The sequence below is a fragment of the Cavia porcellus genome, unplaced genomic scaffold (genome assembly GCF_034190915.1).
Source record: "Cavia porcellus strain 051 isolate PalLab524CR breed Dunkin Hartley unplaced genomic scaffold, mCavPor4.1 scaffold_22, whole genome shotgun sequence".
NCBI lineage: Eukaryota > Metazoa > Chordata > Mammalia > Rodentia > Caviidae > Cavia > Cavia porcellus.
In genome coordinates, this window is record NW_026947505.1 from 11,290,162 (window position 1) to 11,303,061 (window position 12,900).

Below are 12,900 nucleotides of genomic sequence, written 5' to 3' on the forward strand. Positions count from 1 at the left end.
GGAATACGGGTCTGGGGGTCACAGCAGCTAAGAGCTGGCTGGCTGGCGTTCTTGACAGGAATGTCAGCGGAGTCACGGCCTAAGCAAGGCTGCAGCCGAATAGTGAAGCTGCACACAAAAGCTTAGCCGTTAAGGAGAAGAAAAGCGGCACAACTATCACTTAGAAAAACCTTCTCTTTTGAAAATACGACCATCTTTATTTACATAGTATCTGTTTCTGTTCGGCCTGCTCCTGTAGATCTGCAGAGAGGTGCCCAGCACGCTGAAGGAAACTACCCAGGAGCCCTGCTGTGTCTCCCAGACACGGATTGCTGGTAAGATACAGCTTATTCCTCGCGTTATTAAAGTGACTTAGCAAAATGTGTAATATGATCTGCATCATGTACAAATTAGGAAGATTTATTTAAAAGCATCAGACAACTGTATTATTCTACTTTTAATTGTTGGAAAAGAACAACTTCCTTAAGCCTGTGGTTTATTTGACTGCATGATATGGGTGAGGCATTTACTCCTGAGGTCCATCAGACTTGCTTTACTCTGGGTGAGGGGGCACTGGGCACCATAGGTTCTGCCGAAAGGAAGGATAGAGGCCAGGGAGGCAAATAAGGATTGTCTTGGATACGTACAGCTTCTCAGTCCATCAGACGTCACTTTGTAGTCTGGCGTGCGCTTGGAAAGTGTGTTAGGACCTGCTTGTGCCTGAGAAGAGAAGATTTCCATGTTCTTAAAAGTGGGTCAGAGCTAGAACTTGGAAGGGTTTCCTTCTATCTTTGTCCAGAAGAGACGGGAGGTTAATGTCCCATAGCCGCCGTCACCACTACCTAATAAGCACTCTTGACCACTCTGCTGCCCTCTGTTGAGTCAGCTGGCAAAACCTCAACTGTGATGAACCTCAAACACCCGCCTTGCACCAGCTCTTACTGTGGATTATTCCTCTTCCTCCTCCTCCACCTCCTCTTCCACTTCCACAACTCACCTGGTATTTTCTCTGGTACCTCTACCCCCTTAAATCTTCATTTTTATTTCTCTTCTTCCTTCTGTTTTTCTTTTCCTCCTCCTTCTACAGAGACTGAAACAGTGCCATGTGACAAAATAATTTTTTTCTCTTCATATTGAGATTGCAGGATTACTGCAAGTTTGTGTTCTGTATTATGTGTATGGCCCAGTGCCTTGCAGAAGGAATACCTCAAACCTGACTGGTTTTCTTGGTTACTATCCAAAGCACTTCAATATTTTGCTTTTAAATGCATGCTGCACTCTGTATCTGTGAGGGAGGGATTTGATGCATTTTATGAATCAGAAATTGATTGTTTTACTTTCTTAGCATCATTGTAGCAAAGGATCAGGGAAATTTGAATAATACTGAAAAAATGCAAGATAGTCATGAGGCTAATCTCAGCGCATCCCTCTCTACCTATCCAGTGTTTTAATTTAGCTCTTTCTTCCTTTTAAATGATACTAAAAATAAAACCAGTCACTTTACAGTGAAAGACTGTTCAGTGCCATCTAGAGCACTCACTTCCATCTAGTTCTAAAATATTTTCATCATTGTGAAGTCAGAACTCTTCCCCAGGAAGCAGTTTCTCCACTTTCTTCCTGCTCCAACTCCCCGCAGCCGCCAGTCTGCGTTCCCTCTGTGTGGATTTGGTTCATTTGGACATTTTATGTGAAGGAATCATAAGATGCTTCTTCCACTTAGCATGTTAATGAGGTTTATCTGTATCTGCTTCTTGCTGGCTTTACTTCTTTCAATGCTGTGATCATCCAACTCGAATGGGCATCAGAACTGGTAGAGGATGCTACAGCCCTTTCTCCTGTTTCTCTAATAATGACCTCGTTTAGTTAAAGAATTGAATTAGGACATGATTGTGATCCACAACGATTATACTTACTGTGTGGAGTTTGTCCGTGTACATAATGCATCGTAATTCTTGTTTTTTTTTGTCCCCTTCCCCTCCTGGCCTGCTCAGCTCCTCCTAACTCTTGGTCTTCTTCTCATTGGCAAAAGCTCTGTTTTCCTCAATTCTTTTTCTTAAAATCTCTTTTCCACATCTTGTCCTCTCCTCCTCTATCCCTTGTCCCTCTTCCCATTTGAAAAAGATATCCCTACTTCTTACTGTCTTTTCTTTGCTCTTCATTTACACTTTGTGATTCTCACATAAGAGAGCCCATGTGAAATACAAACGTGTCTGATTTTTTTTACCTTAACATCATGGTTTTTAGGATGTCTTCATTTACCTACCAGTGGCTCAAGTTTATTTTTCTTTATGACAGAGTAGTACTCTGTTGTATATAAATATCGCATTTTCTTTTTTCTTTCATGTGTTGGTGGGTCTACAGGCTGCTTCCAAGTTTAGCTATTATGCATAAACATGGGTGTCACTGTAACTCCTTCTGGAAGGTGCCTAGAAAGGGAGCAGAGCTGGGTCCTGGTTTTCCCAGGACTCTCCATAATGACTGTACTAGTTTACAGGTCTGGGGAGAAAGGAATCCTTCACATCCTTTGTGGGATTGTAAACTCATCTCATCTTTAAAAGGAAACACAGCCTGTGTTGGAAGGAGCTCTTCTTCTGTTTTCCCACCACTGGACACGGCCTGCCTGCATCTGCACCCGCGCAGTCTCGGCACACTTCCCGCCCGGGACAGATCCTCTTCTTGCACTTTGGATCACATCTTCTCTAGGTTTTGGCCTTTTTTGCTCCTCCCCATTGGATCATTCCCTTTGACATACATTTTGATGTATGCAGTTTGAATTTATTCCTTTAACCAATGTGTGTTATTGGAGTCCATGATTGTGTGGTGATCCTCCGAACTCTCTTCTTGAGCTGTGATCAGCTGTAACTATCAACACTTTTAAATTTAGCTGAATCTACCAGTCCTTAGCCAGTAGCCTTGAGTCATCCTTGACTCTCTGCTGGATTTTGTATGCAGTCTGTTAACACTGTGTCAGTCCATGCTCCGTTGCAGCCCCTTGACTGGCCTTAAACACGCTCATCATTATGTAGATTGCTGGAATATCCTGGCTCTTCATTCTGATCTGTTCTTATCAAAAGATCTATAAAATTTTGATAGCAGGTAGAGTGATGCATTATACAGGTTTGCCTGTGTCTCTCCTTTGCCCACAACTGACTAATCACCTCCGTTCTCACAGATGAGTTCCAAAGTCTCACCATGACCTGAAGGTCATGTCAGGTCTGCCTGCGGCCAGCTGTCTTGTCACATTTCTTGTTACCTTTCCTTTTGTTCATTCTGCTGCAAACACACTGGTCTGCTCAAGCCTTCAGGAGCACTTTCATTTCTGGTCTTTGTGCTTGCTATTCCTTCTTTTTTTTCCTCCAAATGTCTGTCCCATGGATATTTCAGACTCGGTTCATTAAGTTTTTCCTAGATAACTCCTTACAGATAAGCTTTTCCACCCACCACATCTGGTATCCTCTCTGTCTCTCTGTCTTCTTGTGTTGGCTTTACTTTATAAGATACAGTGTATCAGTGTTCTCCTTGAAAGGAGCGGGGAGGAGTTTCTTGCATACTTTCTACTTACGTGATGTAGAGTGGTACCAGCAGAGAGTAGATTCTTACTTTATGTCTGAATTAAAAAGAATCCAAAATGAAAAGGAATGCCGAGAAAAGTGGGCAGAGGGAATGTGAGCCTTTCTTCGGGATTTAAACCTCAGGGCGGAAGTGCTGGTTGCTTCAGGAGCCAGGGCTAACGTGCTGCTAGCTTGTTCCAGTTTAAGCTCCCCCCAGTTGAGTGTGAGGGTTCTCGGTCTGCATTGTTTTTAGACAATGAAATGCTTTGTTCTCAGGATGCTCTTACACTTTTGAACCTTACTAAGGCTCTCCAAAGAGTTTTTTAAAAAATCTGTTGATATCTCTCTATATTTACTTAATTAGAAAGAAATTTCAAAATGATTTTTGTTTAAAATAATGATTCATTTTATGTTAGCAAAATTAATATTTTTTATAACATTAACATTGCAAAGTTTTTCAAAGCAAAGAAAAAAATCAGAAAATTGACATTGCTTTAGATTTTCAAAATCTCTTAAGTGGCTGGCTTCTCAGAACATGACTGAGCTCTTCTATGTTCCGTGTTAGGTGTGTTGGTATGTCACATGTGATACAGTATTGGCTGAGGCACTGTTGTGTACTTGAGAGAGAAAGATCATAACAAAGCATGGATGATGATGATGGTGATGGTGGTGGTGACAGTGATTATGGCAGTTATGACGTGTGGTCATGATGATGGTGATGGTGGTGGTGGTGGTGATGGCGTGGGCCCCCAGATTCCTGAGAAGTTTCCAGGAAGACAAAGCTTCCAACTTCTTGATTTATCAACCTATGTTCTACGTGTGTAGCGTATTTCATTTTAACTTGCATTTTCTCTATTACCGGTGAAGTTGAACTTTTTTTCATATATATGTTGATCATCTTTCTTACTTCCTTTTTTGTGGATTGTCTGCTGACTTTTCAGACTTTTTTAAAAAGTCATTTGTTTACTAATTCTTTGTCTTCGATGTCCATAGCAAATACTTTGACAATCTCTATTTATGGTACTCTGTGCAGAATTCTTAAGCATCAAGTAGTTTATTAGCTAGCTTCCTTCTCTTTATATGTGTTCACTATCCTGCAGTGATGGACGTGTTCCTTTATGTTGTTAGGTAACAGTTTTGCTTTTTATATTTAGGCCCTTAATCCACCAAGAATTAACCTACCTGTGGATCATTTTCCAGCTCTAGCTTTAGGCCACCACATTGCCAGCAGCCTTATGAAACAGTAAATTTTCCTTCATTGATCTATAATGTAGTCACTGCCACGTTCAGGGCTCTCTGCCACTGTCTTAGTTACTTTTCAGTCTCTGACACACAATATCCAACACCCAATATTTAAGGAAGGAAAAATTTATTTTGACTTACAGTTCGTTAGTTTTAGTCCATAGCCAGCTGGTTCTCATGCAGGGAAGCATGCAGAGAGGAACAGATGAGGAGAAAGAGCTCATGGGAAGGAAGCAGGAAGCAGAGAGAGATCAAGGAGGAGGAGGGAGCTAGACTCTTCCAGGTCCCACCCCGGGTGCCCACTTCCTTCAACCAGGCTTCACCTCTCAAGTCACATTAGCTATAAACTCATCTGGATGAATCTACTGATAAGTATCACACCCCTATGGTCCAGTCACCTTCCCAAAGCTCCACCTATGTGCACCATAACAGCCACCTATGCCCTGTGTTTCTTCTTGTCCATTGATCCCTTTGAATGTCTAGCCATGTCATACAGAGAAATAATGATCGTTAGTTAAGGATCTCAGGCAACCAAATAGCTGATGAAACATATCTGTCTTACAGAAATATTTTGAAGCATTGTTTTTGGCCCTTTTCTCCTTTGTATTAATTTATAATTTAAACTATTATCTTGTCAAGTTGTGGACAAACCTGTTGGAATTTTCGTTATAGTTGCACTGAATTTATGTTTTGACTAATCCTCATTAATACACCATATACTAAAGTAGGTTTCAGGTGCATTTAGTCATTTATTTACCTCTTATATTGAAATCAAAGAAAAGTAACAGTCAACCTTCCCCCATAAATTGCACAAAGTAAATGAAAAGAAAACATTTATCAAATCTTTGGAGAAGATTTGGAGTTTCTAACCTTGAAAGTCCTGAGTGTTACCCAGGACATTTGCACATGCCTATAATCCTAGTATTCTAGGGCAAGAGGATCCCAGGTTTGAACTCAGCCTGGGCAACTTAGTGATTTAGTGAGACCTTGCCTGAAATTAAAGGCTAAAAAGGTCTGGGATGCAGCTCGGTGCAAAGGCTCTTGGGGTAAATCTCCAGTAAAGAAGCAGAAGAGGGGAGGGGAAGAGAAGGAAAGAGGAGTGCAGAGAAGGGGAGGAGTGGGCGGGAATGGGACGTCCTCAGGGAACAGTGCCTGAAGACATTTCTGATGGCCTTGGTTTTAACATCTATATGCTAAAAAAACCCAAACAAATCGCATTAAAATACCCCCAGATAAAAAGCATCTTTTCAACAATATGGTACCTTATCTATATAAAGAGTTCATCCAGGTTGATAAGGAAATGGATTAAAAGCATTGATGAATTATATCATATTAGTTAACAAGTACAATAAATGTTACTCTTGCTTGTAAAAAAATCCACATTAAAATAAAAGTGGTGAAACATCTGTTGAGATGGAGTATGTGGTGGTGTAGATGCAGGATTTATATAGTTTTATATGCTGCTTTGGAAATGTAAATTTCCAGCTTTTAAGGAAAGCAGTTTGATAGTGAGTATTAAGTAAGTTTTTAAGTATTTTCTTCTCCAGCAGTTCTACATTGGGAAATCTCTACTAAGGTGGTGACTGGAAATGTGGCAAAAACACAGAAATATATTCCTTCAATTAAAAAAATGTAGGAAATGGGTTAAGTAAAGGCGAATATTTGTATGAATCATTACACTGGTATTCATATTGCTGTTTATTAAGAATGAAATATGCTCAGGTCATAAAGTTAATTGAAGTAGAATAGATAATTTTGAATAAATTTGCTTTATAATTAAGGCAAAACTTCTTGACCAAATGAGAGAACGTTTTGGATTGTTCCATGGTTGGGGTACTTTTATTCTCTTGTTGATCCTATTTGAGGTTTGGGTGGCCTAGCATTTTGTGATTCCCTGTTTAGTTGGCCTCCTGGCTACCAAAGGTAATGTTGATTATAGGCTCTGTCACAGCCATTCAACTGTGGTTAAATAAAAACCCCTTATAATTTTTATTTAAACCCAACTTGACTTAAAATACACACATGCACGTGTCACTATTATGGCACTGTAATAAAAATACCACGTTGATTTATTTTCAGAATTCCCCACTCATTTGTCCCCACATTGCCACATTTTCCATTTCAGCTCATCCTGGTGCCCAAAAGGTGGTGCTGGTCTCATCTGCCTCTGAGGTTCCTGCCCAGGCTCATCGCAGCTCTGAAATGTCAGTTCCTGCTGACCTGGATCAAACGATAACAGAACTCGCCGACTGGCTGGTATTGATTGATCAGATGCTGAAGTCCAACATTGTCACAGTCGGGGATGTGGAAGAGATCAATAAGACCGTTTCCCGAATGAAAGTAGGTGCAGAGTGTAAAGCTCGTCCTAGCGACACCGCAGCACAAACAGGAGACCGCGTCTCTGTGGATCTTTGTTATTTACCCTAAACTCCGAGAGAGAATAAGGCTTCAAGCATTCTTTAGCTGTCAGACAGCTATTCCGGACTATCTCCAAAGGAAAAAGCTTTTCTTCCATTGGTAGGATTAAGTATATTGACTAAAGCTAAAGATTTGATGTGCTTTTAAAAACCCAGAACTTTTATCCTTAAAAGTTAGGCAGGTGGGTAGACGTGCAAGTGAGCGTTGACTGTCACTGCCCAGGTGGTGTGGGATCATTTCTCTAAGCTCCATTTCAACTTGCATTTCATCACGAGCTTGTTTCAGTTCCAGCTTTAGCAATAAGATTCTCTCCACTGTAATTTTATTATTGTAAAAATGCTACCTCATACCGACTTGGGAAGTTCTGTTTCCACAGTTAGTTTCTGCCGGGCTCTGGGCAGTGTATGCAGAGGGAGAATGAAAGGAACATGCCACATACGACTGCAGAATGTGCTGTAAAATGATAGTAACGGCTTTCGCTGGCCTTTATGAAGCGCTTCATGTCTGTAGGGCATTTTCTTAAATATTTTTACATGTATTATCTAAGTTACTTCTTTTTATCCCACGTTACTAATAAGCTCATATTTCTAAGATGCTGGGGCAAGAGAGCACGGCAGTATCTGGTTTACTGTGGCAGGTCAGAGTCTAATAGACGCTGCCCGGCGGGTACGGGCCACCTAGTAGGGGAACCAGGATGAGGAGGAGGCTCGAGGATTACAAGGGGTGATCAGAATTACAGGGAACGTTTCAGTGTGACAAACTCACTACAGTAAAAGATGCCTTGCTTGAATCCCCTCCAAGTACTGCCCCTGCTACAGCACACCTACCCTGTCATTCTTACGCTCTTGGAAGCAGTTCTAAAAATCCTCTTCGTGAGTGTCTTTAGGAGGTGTGATCAAAAATACAGTGAGCACTACTGCAAGTGCTGCCCAGTGGAAAAGGCAGGGTCGTAGTAAAAACATTGCAAAGTGTGCTTATTCACCCCGTTCGCTGGGTGGGGCACAGTGTGACTTTCCCCAGTAAGAATGACTGTGAAAGGTAAGCTTGTGAATCAGTTCAGGGCCCTGAGGCAGCCGGGACAGTGCAGCTAAAAATGCTCATAACAGAGGACTCCAGACTGCTTCAGACAGTGGCAGGAGCAGCAGGATCAGTGTTGTAAAGCGTGAGGGAGGATTTTGAGGGGTTAATGACAATGTACCATTTATTATAACAAAAGTTTTAAGATTTAAACGTTCACCAGTTTTTCCTTCATACCCTGGACAGTAGTGGAGGACAGGCTGTGTGGTTTTGACGTCACAGTGAATGCCATTCCAAGTAGAAGGAGCAGAGTGAATACAGACAGAGGCTGGGTTTAGGAGGAGCATTAAGGTTGGCATCAAGCTGGTGCAATCCCGACATCCAGGGGAGGAGAGGCAGTGCACGGGGTCTCTGCGGCAGAACAGGTGGGGCAAAGCCCTGCAGACTTCTGCTGTGAGCAGGTGGACGGCATCCTTTCTCCACTCCTTTTTCTTTTCTGAGTTGTGGCTGAGAACTGCTGATAGCAGTGTTTTAGTAAGAAGATGAGGATGGATTGGAGATGCTTGAATCAAGGAAAAGAGCCCTTGCTGAGTGGCTGAAACGCTTCCATTGCAATTAGCAGAAATAAGAAAGAGAAAATAGCGTGTGAATGATGATTTGAGTGATTTAGTTGTGGGCTTGTTGTGTCAAGAGGTCCTCATGCCGTTGGGCAGACAGTGATCGGCATTCATGGAAATGTGCTCTGGGATCCCGGATTGAAATCTGTGAGAAATGCATTTTAGGAAAGCATTTGTCATTGTAGAGGTGACTGATGTCTACAAAATCAGTGAATTCCCTAAAAGAAAGAGCTGGGAAAATCTTTTGCCACGCTATTGGTATTTATTATAAACTGTGTTTTCTATTTTTATGACTATTATACAGTTAAAACGTTTGTTAACCTTTTTCTCATATTAATCAGTGCTGAGAGACAGAATGCAACTGGAGTAGCAGTTTTCGGGCCCAAGATGATCAGATTTGCAGTTACTCCAGTCAGCAATCCCTAGTGTGTGGCTTCAGCTCTGTGCTCATACCTAATGTAGAACGGATCTGCAGGGTGTTTGCAGCAAGCATGGCTGTGTTTTCAGAGGGTCCTTAATTTAACCTCCTCAGCCTTGATACAGCGGAGCTGTCAGTAGTTTATTATTTCTTTTCTTGAAAACTAAAACACAGGAAAAGCAGTTGGCTTTGTGATCCCTGTAATTAGTGGAAGAGCTGTGAATTGAACCCAGGACCTGTGACTCTCCACACTGCTAATGCCTCACTGCCCCTTAGAGCAGGAACACAGCAACTACAGCTCTGCGGTTAGCCAGCCCGCTCCACTAGGTGAGTGACTTGCGAGGACGGATGCCTTCATAATCCTTTCTCTTTACAGATCACAAAGGCCGATCTAGAGCAGCGCCATCCTCAGCTTGATTTTGTTTTTACGCTGGCGCAGAATTTGAAAAACAAAGCTTCCAGTTCAGATGTGAGGACGGCAATCACAGAAAAATGTAAGTTCAAAGTACACACTCGCAAGTAGCCGGATTCTAGGTCTTCCTGGCTTAGCATTAGTTTTAAGCAATTCCTTACTGATTCTTTTTTCCTTATAAATTAAGGTTTCTTTTAAAGAAATCCAAATATTGAAGATTAGCAAATCCCATTCTTCCACTGTACTGTCTTCCATAAGACCAGGTGTTACCACATCTCTTAGCTCACCTTCTTTTTTTTTTTTTTTTTTGGTCTTTTTCATTTTTATCAGTACTGGGGATCGAACTCACGATTGCCTGCTTTGCAAGGCAGGTGCTTGGGCCGCTGAGCTAAATCCCCAGCCCCTTAGCTCACTTTCTTAAAATGCCTTCCATACACATTTATGAAGCCACTGCTGTGTGCCTGTGTGAGTAGTACTCATGTGGTGAAACTAGTTCAAAAAAATTAACCAAAAATGAACAAACCAAACACCTGTATACAAAGATACCTGTTTGGAGTTTGCTTTGACTCCAAAAGCATCTTGAATCTGTGTGGCATACAGAACAATGTCTTACTGCTCGAAAGTGACATCTGGGGATGGTCACAATCTGCTTTCATCGTCCTGTCTCTCCTATGCCCCTTGGTCCTTTCTTTAAAACTTCAGACATTTCTTAGTCTCCTTACCTTTATTCGTGTTATTCAGCTTTTCCTTCCCATGTGAAATTCTACTCAGCAACTGGCATGTCACTCCCTTCGTGAATTCTTTGCAACCCTTCCATCCCTGGAGCACTGTTTTCTACCTTTGGTTCTCACTGTGACCTTATTCGCATGATGATGTCATCGTAGATCTCAGAACTACTCTGTTCCTCTCTGCCTTCCACAGATTCTCATTCTTCGGCTTTCTGGCCCTAGGGTTTCCACAGGCTCAGCTCAGATTAGGCACGTAATAAGCAATGTGCCAGAACATAAGCTGGGAGCACAGAGCTCACTGTTTCTCAGGGGAAGGAAGCCGGCTATTTTTCTGTCTTAGTTACTTTTCTTGTTGCTGAGACAAAATGCCCAACACCCAAAGTTAAAGGAGGAGAGGTTTATTTAGCTCACAGTCTGTAGAAATTTCAGTTCATAATTGGTTGGCTCCAAGGCAGAGAGGGAGAAGGACAGCAGTCCACGGCAGAGGAGAACAGCAAAAGCAACGAGAGAGGAGGAGAGAGCAAGCCTCCTTCCATCCCTTACGTTGTACGCAGGCTACTCGCCTTGGGGCGGATGTAGCACAAACATACCCTTAATCTCAGCATTAGGCCATTGGTCATTAACAAACTCTGCAGAGCCTGCCCCCATGATGCATGAGGCTTTGGGGTGGCTTCTAAATGCAAAGCGTAACATCACCAAATAAGAGTGTTATTTATTTGTTTATTTTTGCATGAAAAAAGGATAAAAATGATGATACAGAATTTCAAAACAAAATCATAGGAGATTAACAATGGTTAGTATATTGTGTGTTATCTTCAAAGTAGTTGGTCAGATTACAAGATGCAGACATAGAAAAATGATCAAACAATCAAACAGTGAAAGCACAAATCATTCTTCTTGATAAACTAACAGAGATTAGTACTATAGTTATCTATCTTTGTGTGTGGGATAGGGAAGACCCTATACCAGTTGTTCTTTCCTTTTGAGCAGTTTTTTCGTGTTTCACTTTCACAATATCTAATTGTACATTTTAGGTCTAGTTTAGTCCTTTAGTTTTGTACAGTAGGAGGCAATAAGATGTTTATACATGCTAGTCTGATTTATTTCACTTTAACTTGGTCTCAAGTTGCATCCATTTACCTATAAAAGCTGCAGGTTTATCCATCTTTATAGCTGAGTAGTACTCCATTGCACAAAAATAAACACATCTTTTTTTGTTCATTCCACAGCTGATGGGCACTTGGGTTGTTTCCAAGAACAGAAATGTTTTGATTCCAGAATAAATGTGGTGTGATAAGGTTATTGTATGGTGATAAGTTAGCAAAGCACTTTTAGTTTTGGATGATTTGGACTCATTTTTACTATGTAACCTGTTTTTCCTGTTTTTGTTCGTTGACTGGTTGACTGACCCCTTATGGGATTCTGTGGTGACCCTGTTTCCTCTTTGGCCTGGGAGTGCTTCTATGTTTATGGTGCTGTCTTAGTAACTTTCCTGTGTGAGACACAGTACCTGACACCTGGAATTTAAAGGAGTCGAGGTTTATTTTGACAATTGTTTCCATCCGTAGTCCATAGCACTGGCTCCAAACCAGGGCTGTTTGACAGAGGGGCTTGGAAGAAAAGTGTTGCTCATGGCATGGTGGACAGAAAGCAGAAGGAGAATCAAGAGAGGAGTTCTGATGGGAGACAAACCCTTCTGAGTCATGCCCACAGTGACCTGCCTTTTCCAGTTATACCCTGTCTCCTGTCAGCAAGTCACCATAGTACCCAGTAATCCAGGCGGATTTCAAAAGCCACACTTAGGAGTGACAGAGGCCCTAGGGTGGTGTTGGCAGACGTGTGACGTGAATGCCGCAGTAGCCTGTGTCACTGGAAGCTCTGAAAGGTGCATCATCAGTGACTGCACTAGGAAGACATCTAGATCTAAACCATAAAAGCTTCAAACTTCTTGTAATAGCATCTCAATTTTGTTCTTCTTCAATGTTATTTTTTTTCTCCAGCCCCTTCTTTGTTTCATCAGAATTTATTTTAAGGTTTGTCATTGTTTTTCACGGAGTTTGCATCCTCCTCTTATTGAATGCCTTCTTTTGTTCTCTCTCTCTCTCTCTCTCTCTCTCTCTCCCTCTCCCCAACATGTCTAGATCATCACTCATTACATGGAGAACCATCAGCTATGGTATAGTACAAATAGTGATTTGTTGTATTCATTATTTGACTCATAGTTTTCAGAGGTTTCAGTCCACAGTCAGCCAGCTTCCAGGAGGGACAGTGTGTTAGAGGGGTATGGCAGAGGAGGCTGGCTCCTGCATGGCAGGAGAGCAAGGGAGGAGGGGGCATAGACCCATTTTCTAGGCCATGCCCCAGTGACCCACCTCCTCCACCAGGTGTCACCTCCACACCACATTTAGCTATAAACTCATCAGTGGACTGATCCACTGGTGAATGTCATAACCCATGATCCAGTCACCTCCTAGAAGCCCCACCTATATGACCCTGAAGCTTTGGAGAAACATCTAGA

At 41.9% G+C, this 12,900-nt stretch overlaps 1 protein-coding gene across 7 annotated transcripts in view; it reads left to right on the forward strand.

The window, feature by feature from the left end:
• Positions 1-12,900, forward strand: part of Utrn (utrophin) — a 502,327-nt gene that overhangs the window by 233,243 nt on the left and 256,184 nt on the right. For all 7 annotated transcript variants that reach the window (XM_023563244.2, XM_063233434.1, XM_063233436.1 and 4 more), the window contains 3 exons: positions 239-314; positions 6,898-7,112; positions 9,619-9,736. In XM_023563244.2, coding sequence (XP_023419012.2) covers positions 239-314; positions 6,898-7,112; positions 9,619-9,736 — 409 coding nt within the window. The remainder of the gene's footprint in view (positions 1-238; positions 315-6,897; positions 7,113-9,618; positions 9,737-12,900) is intronic.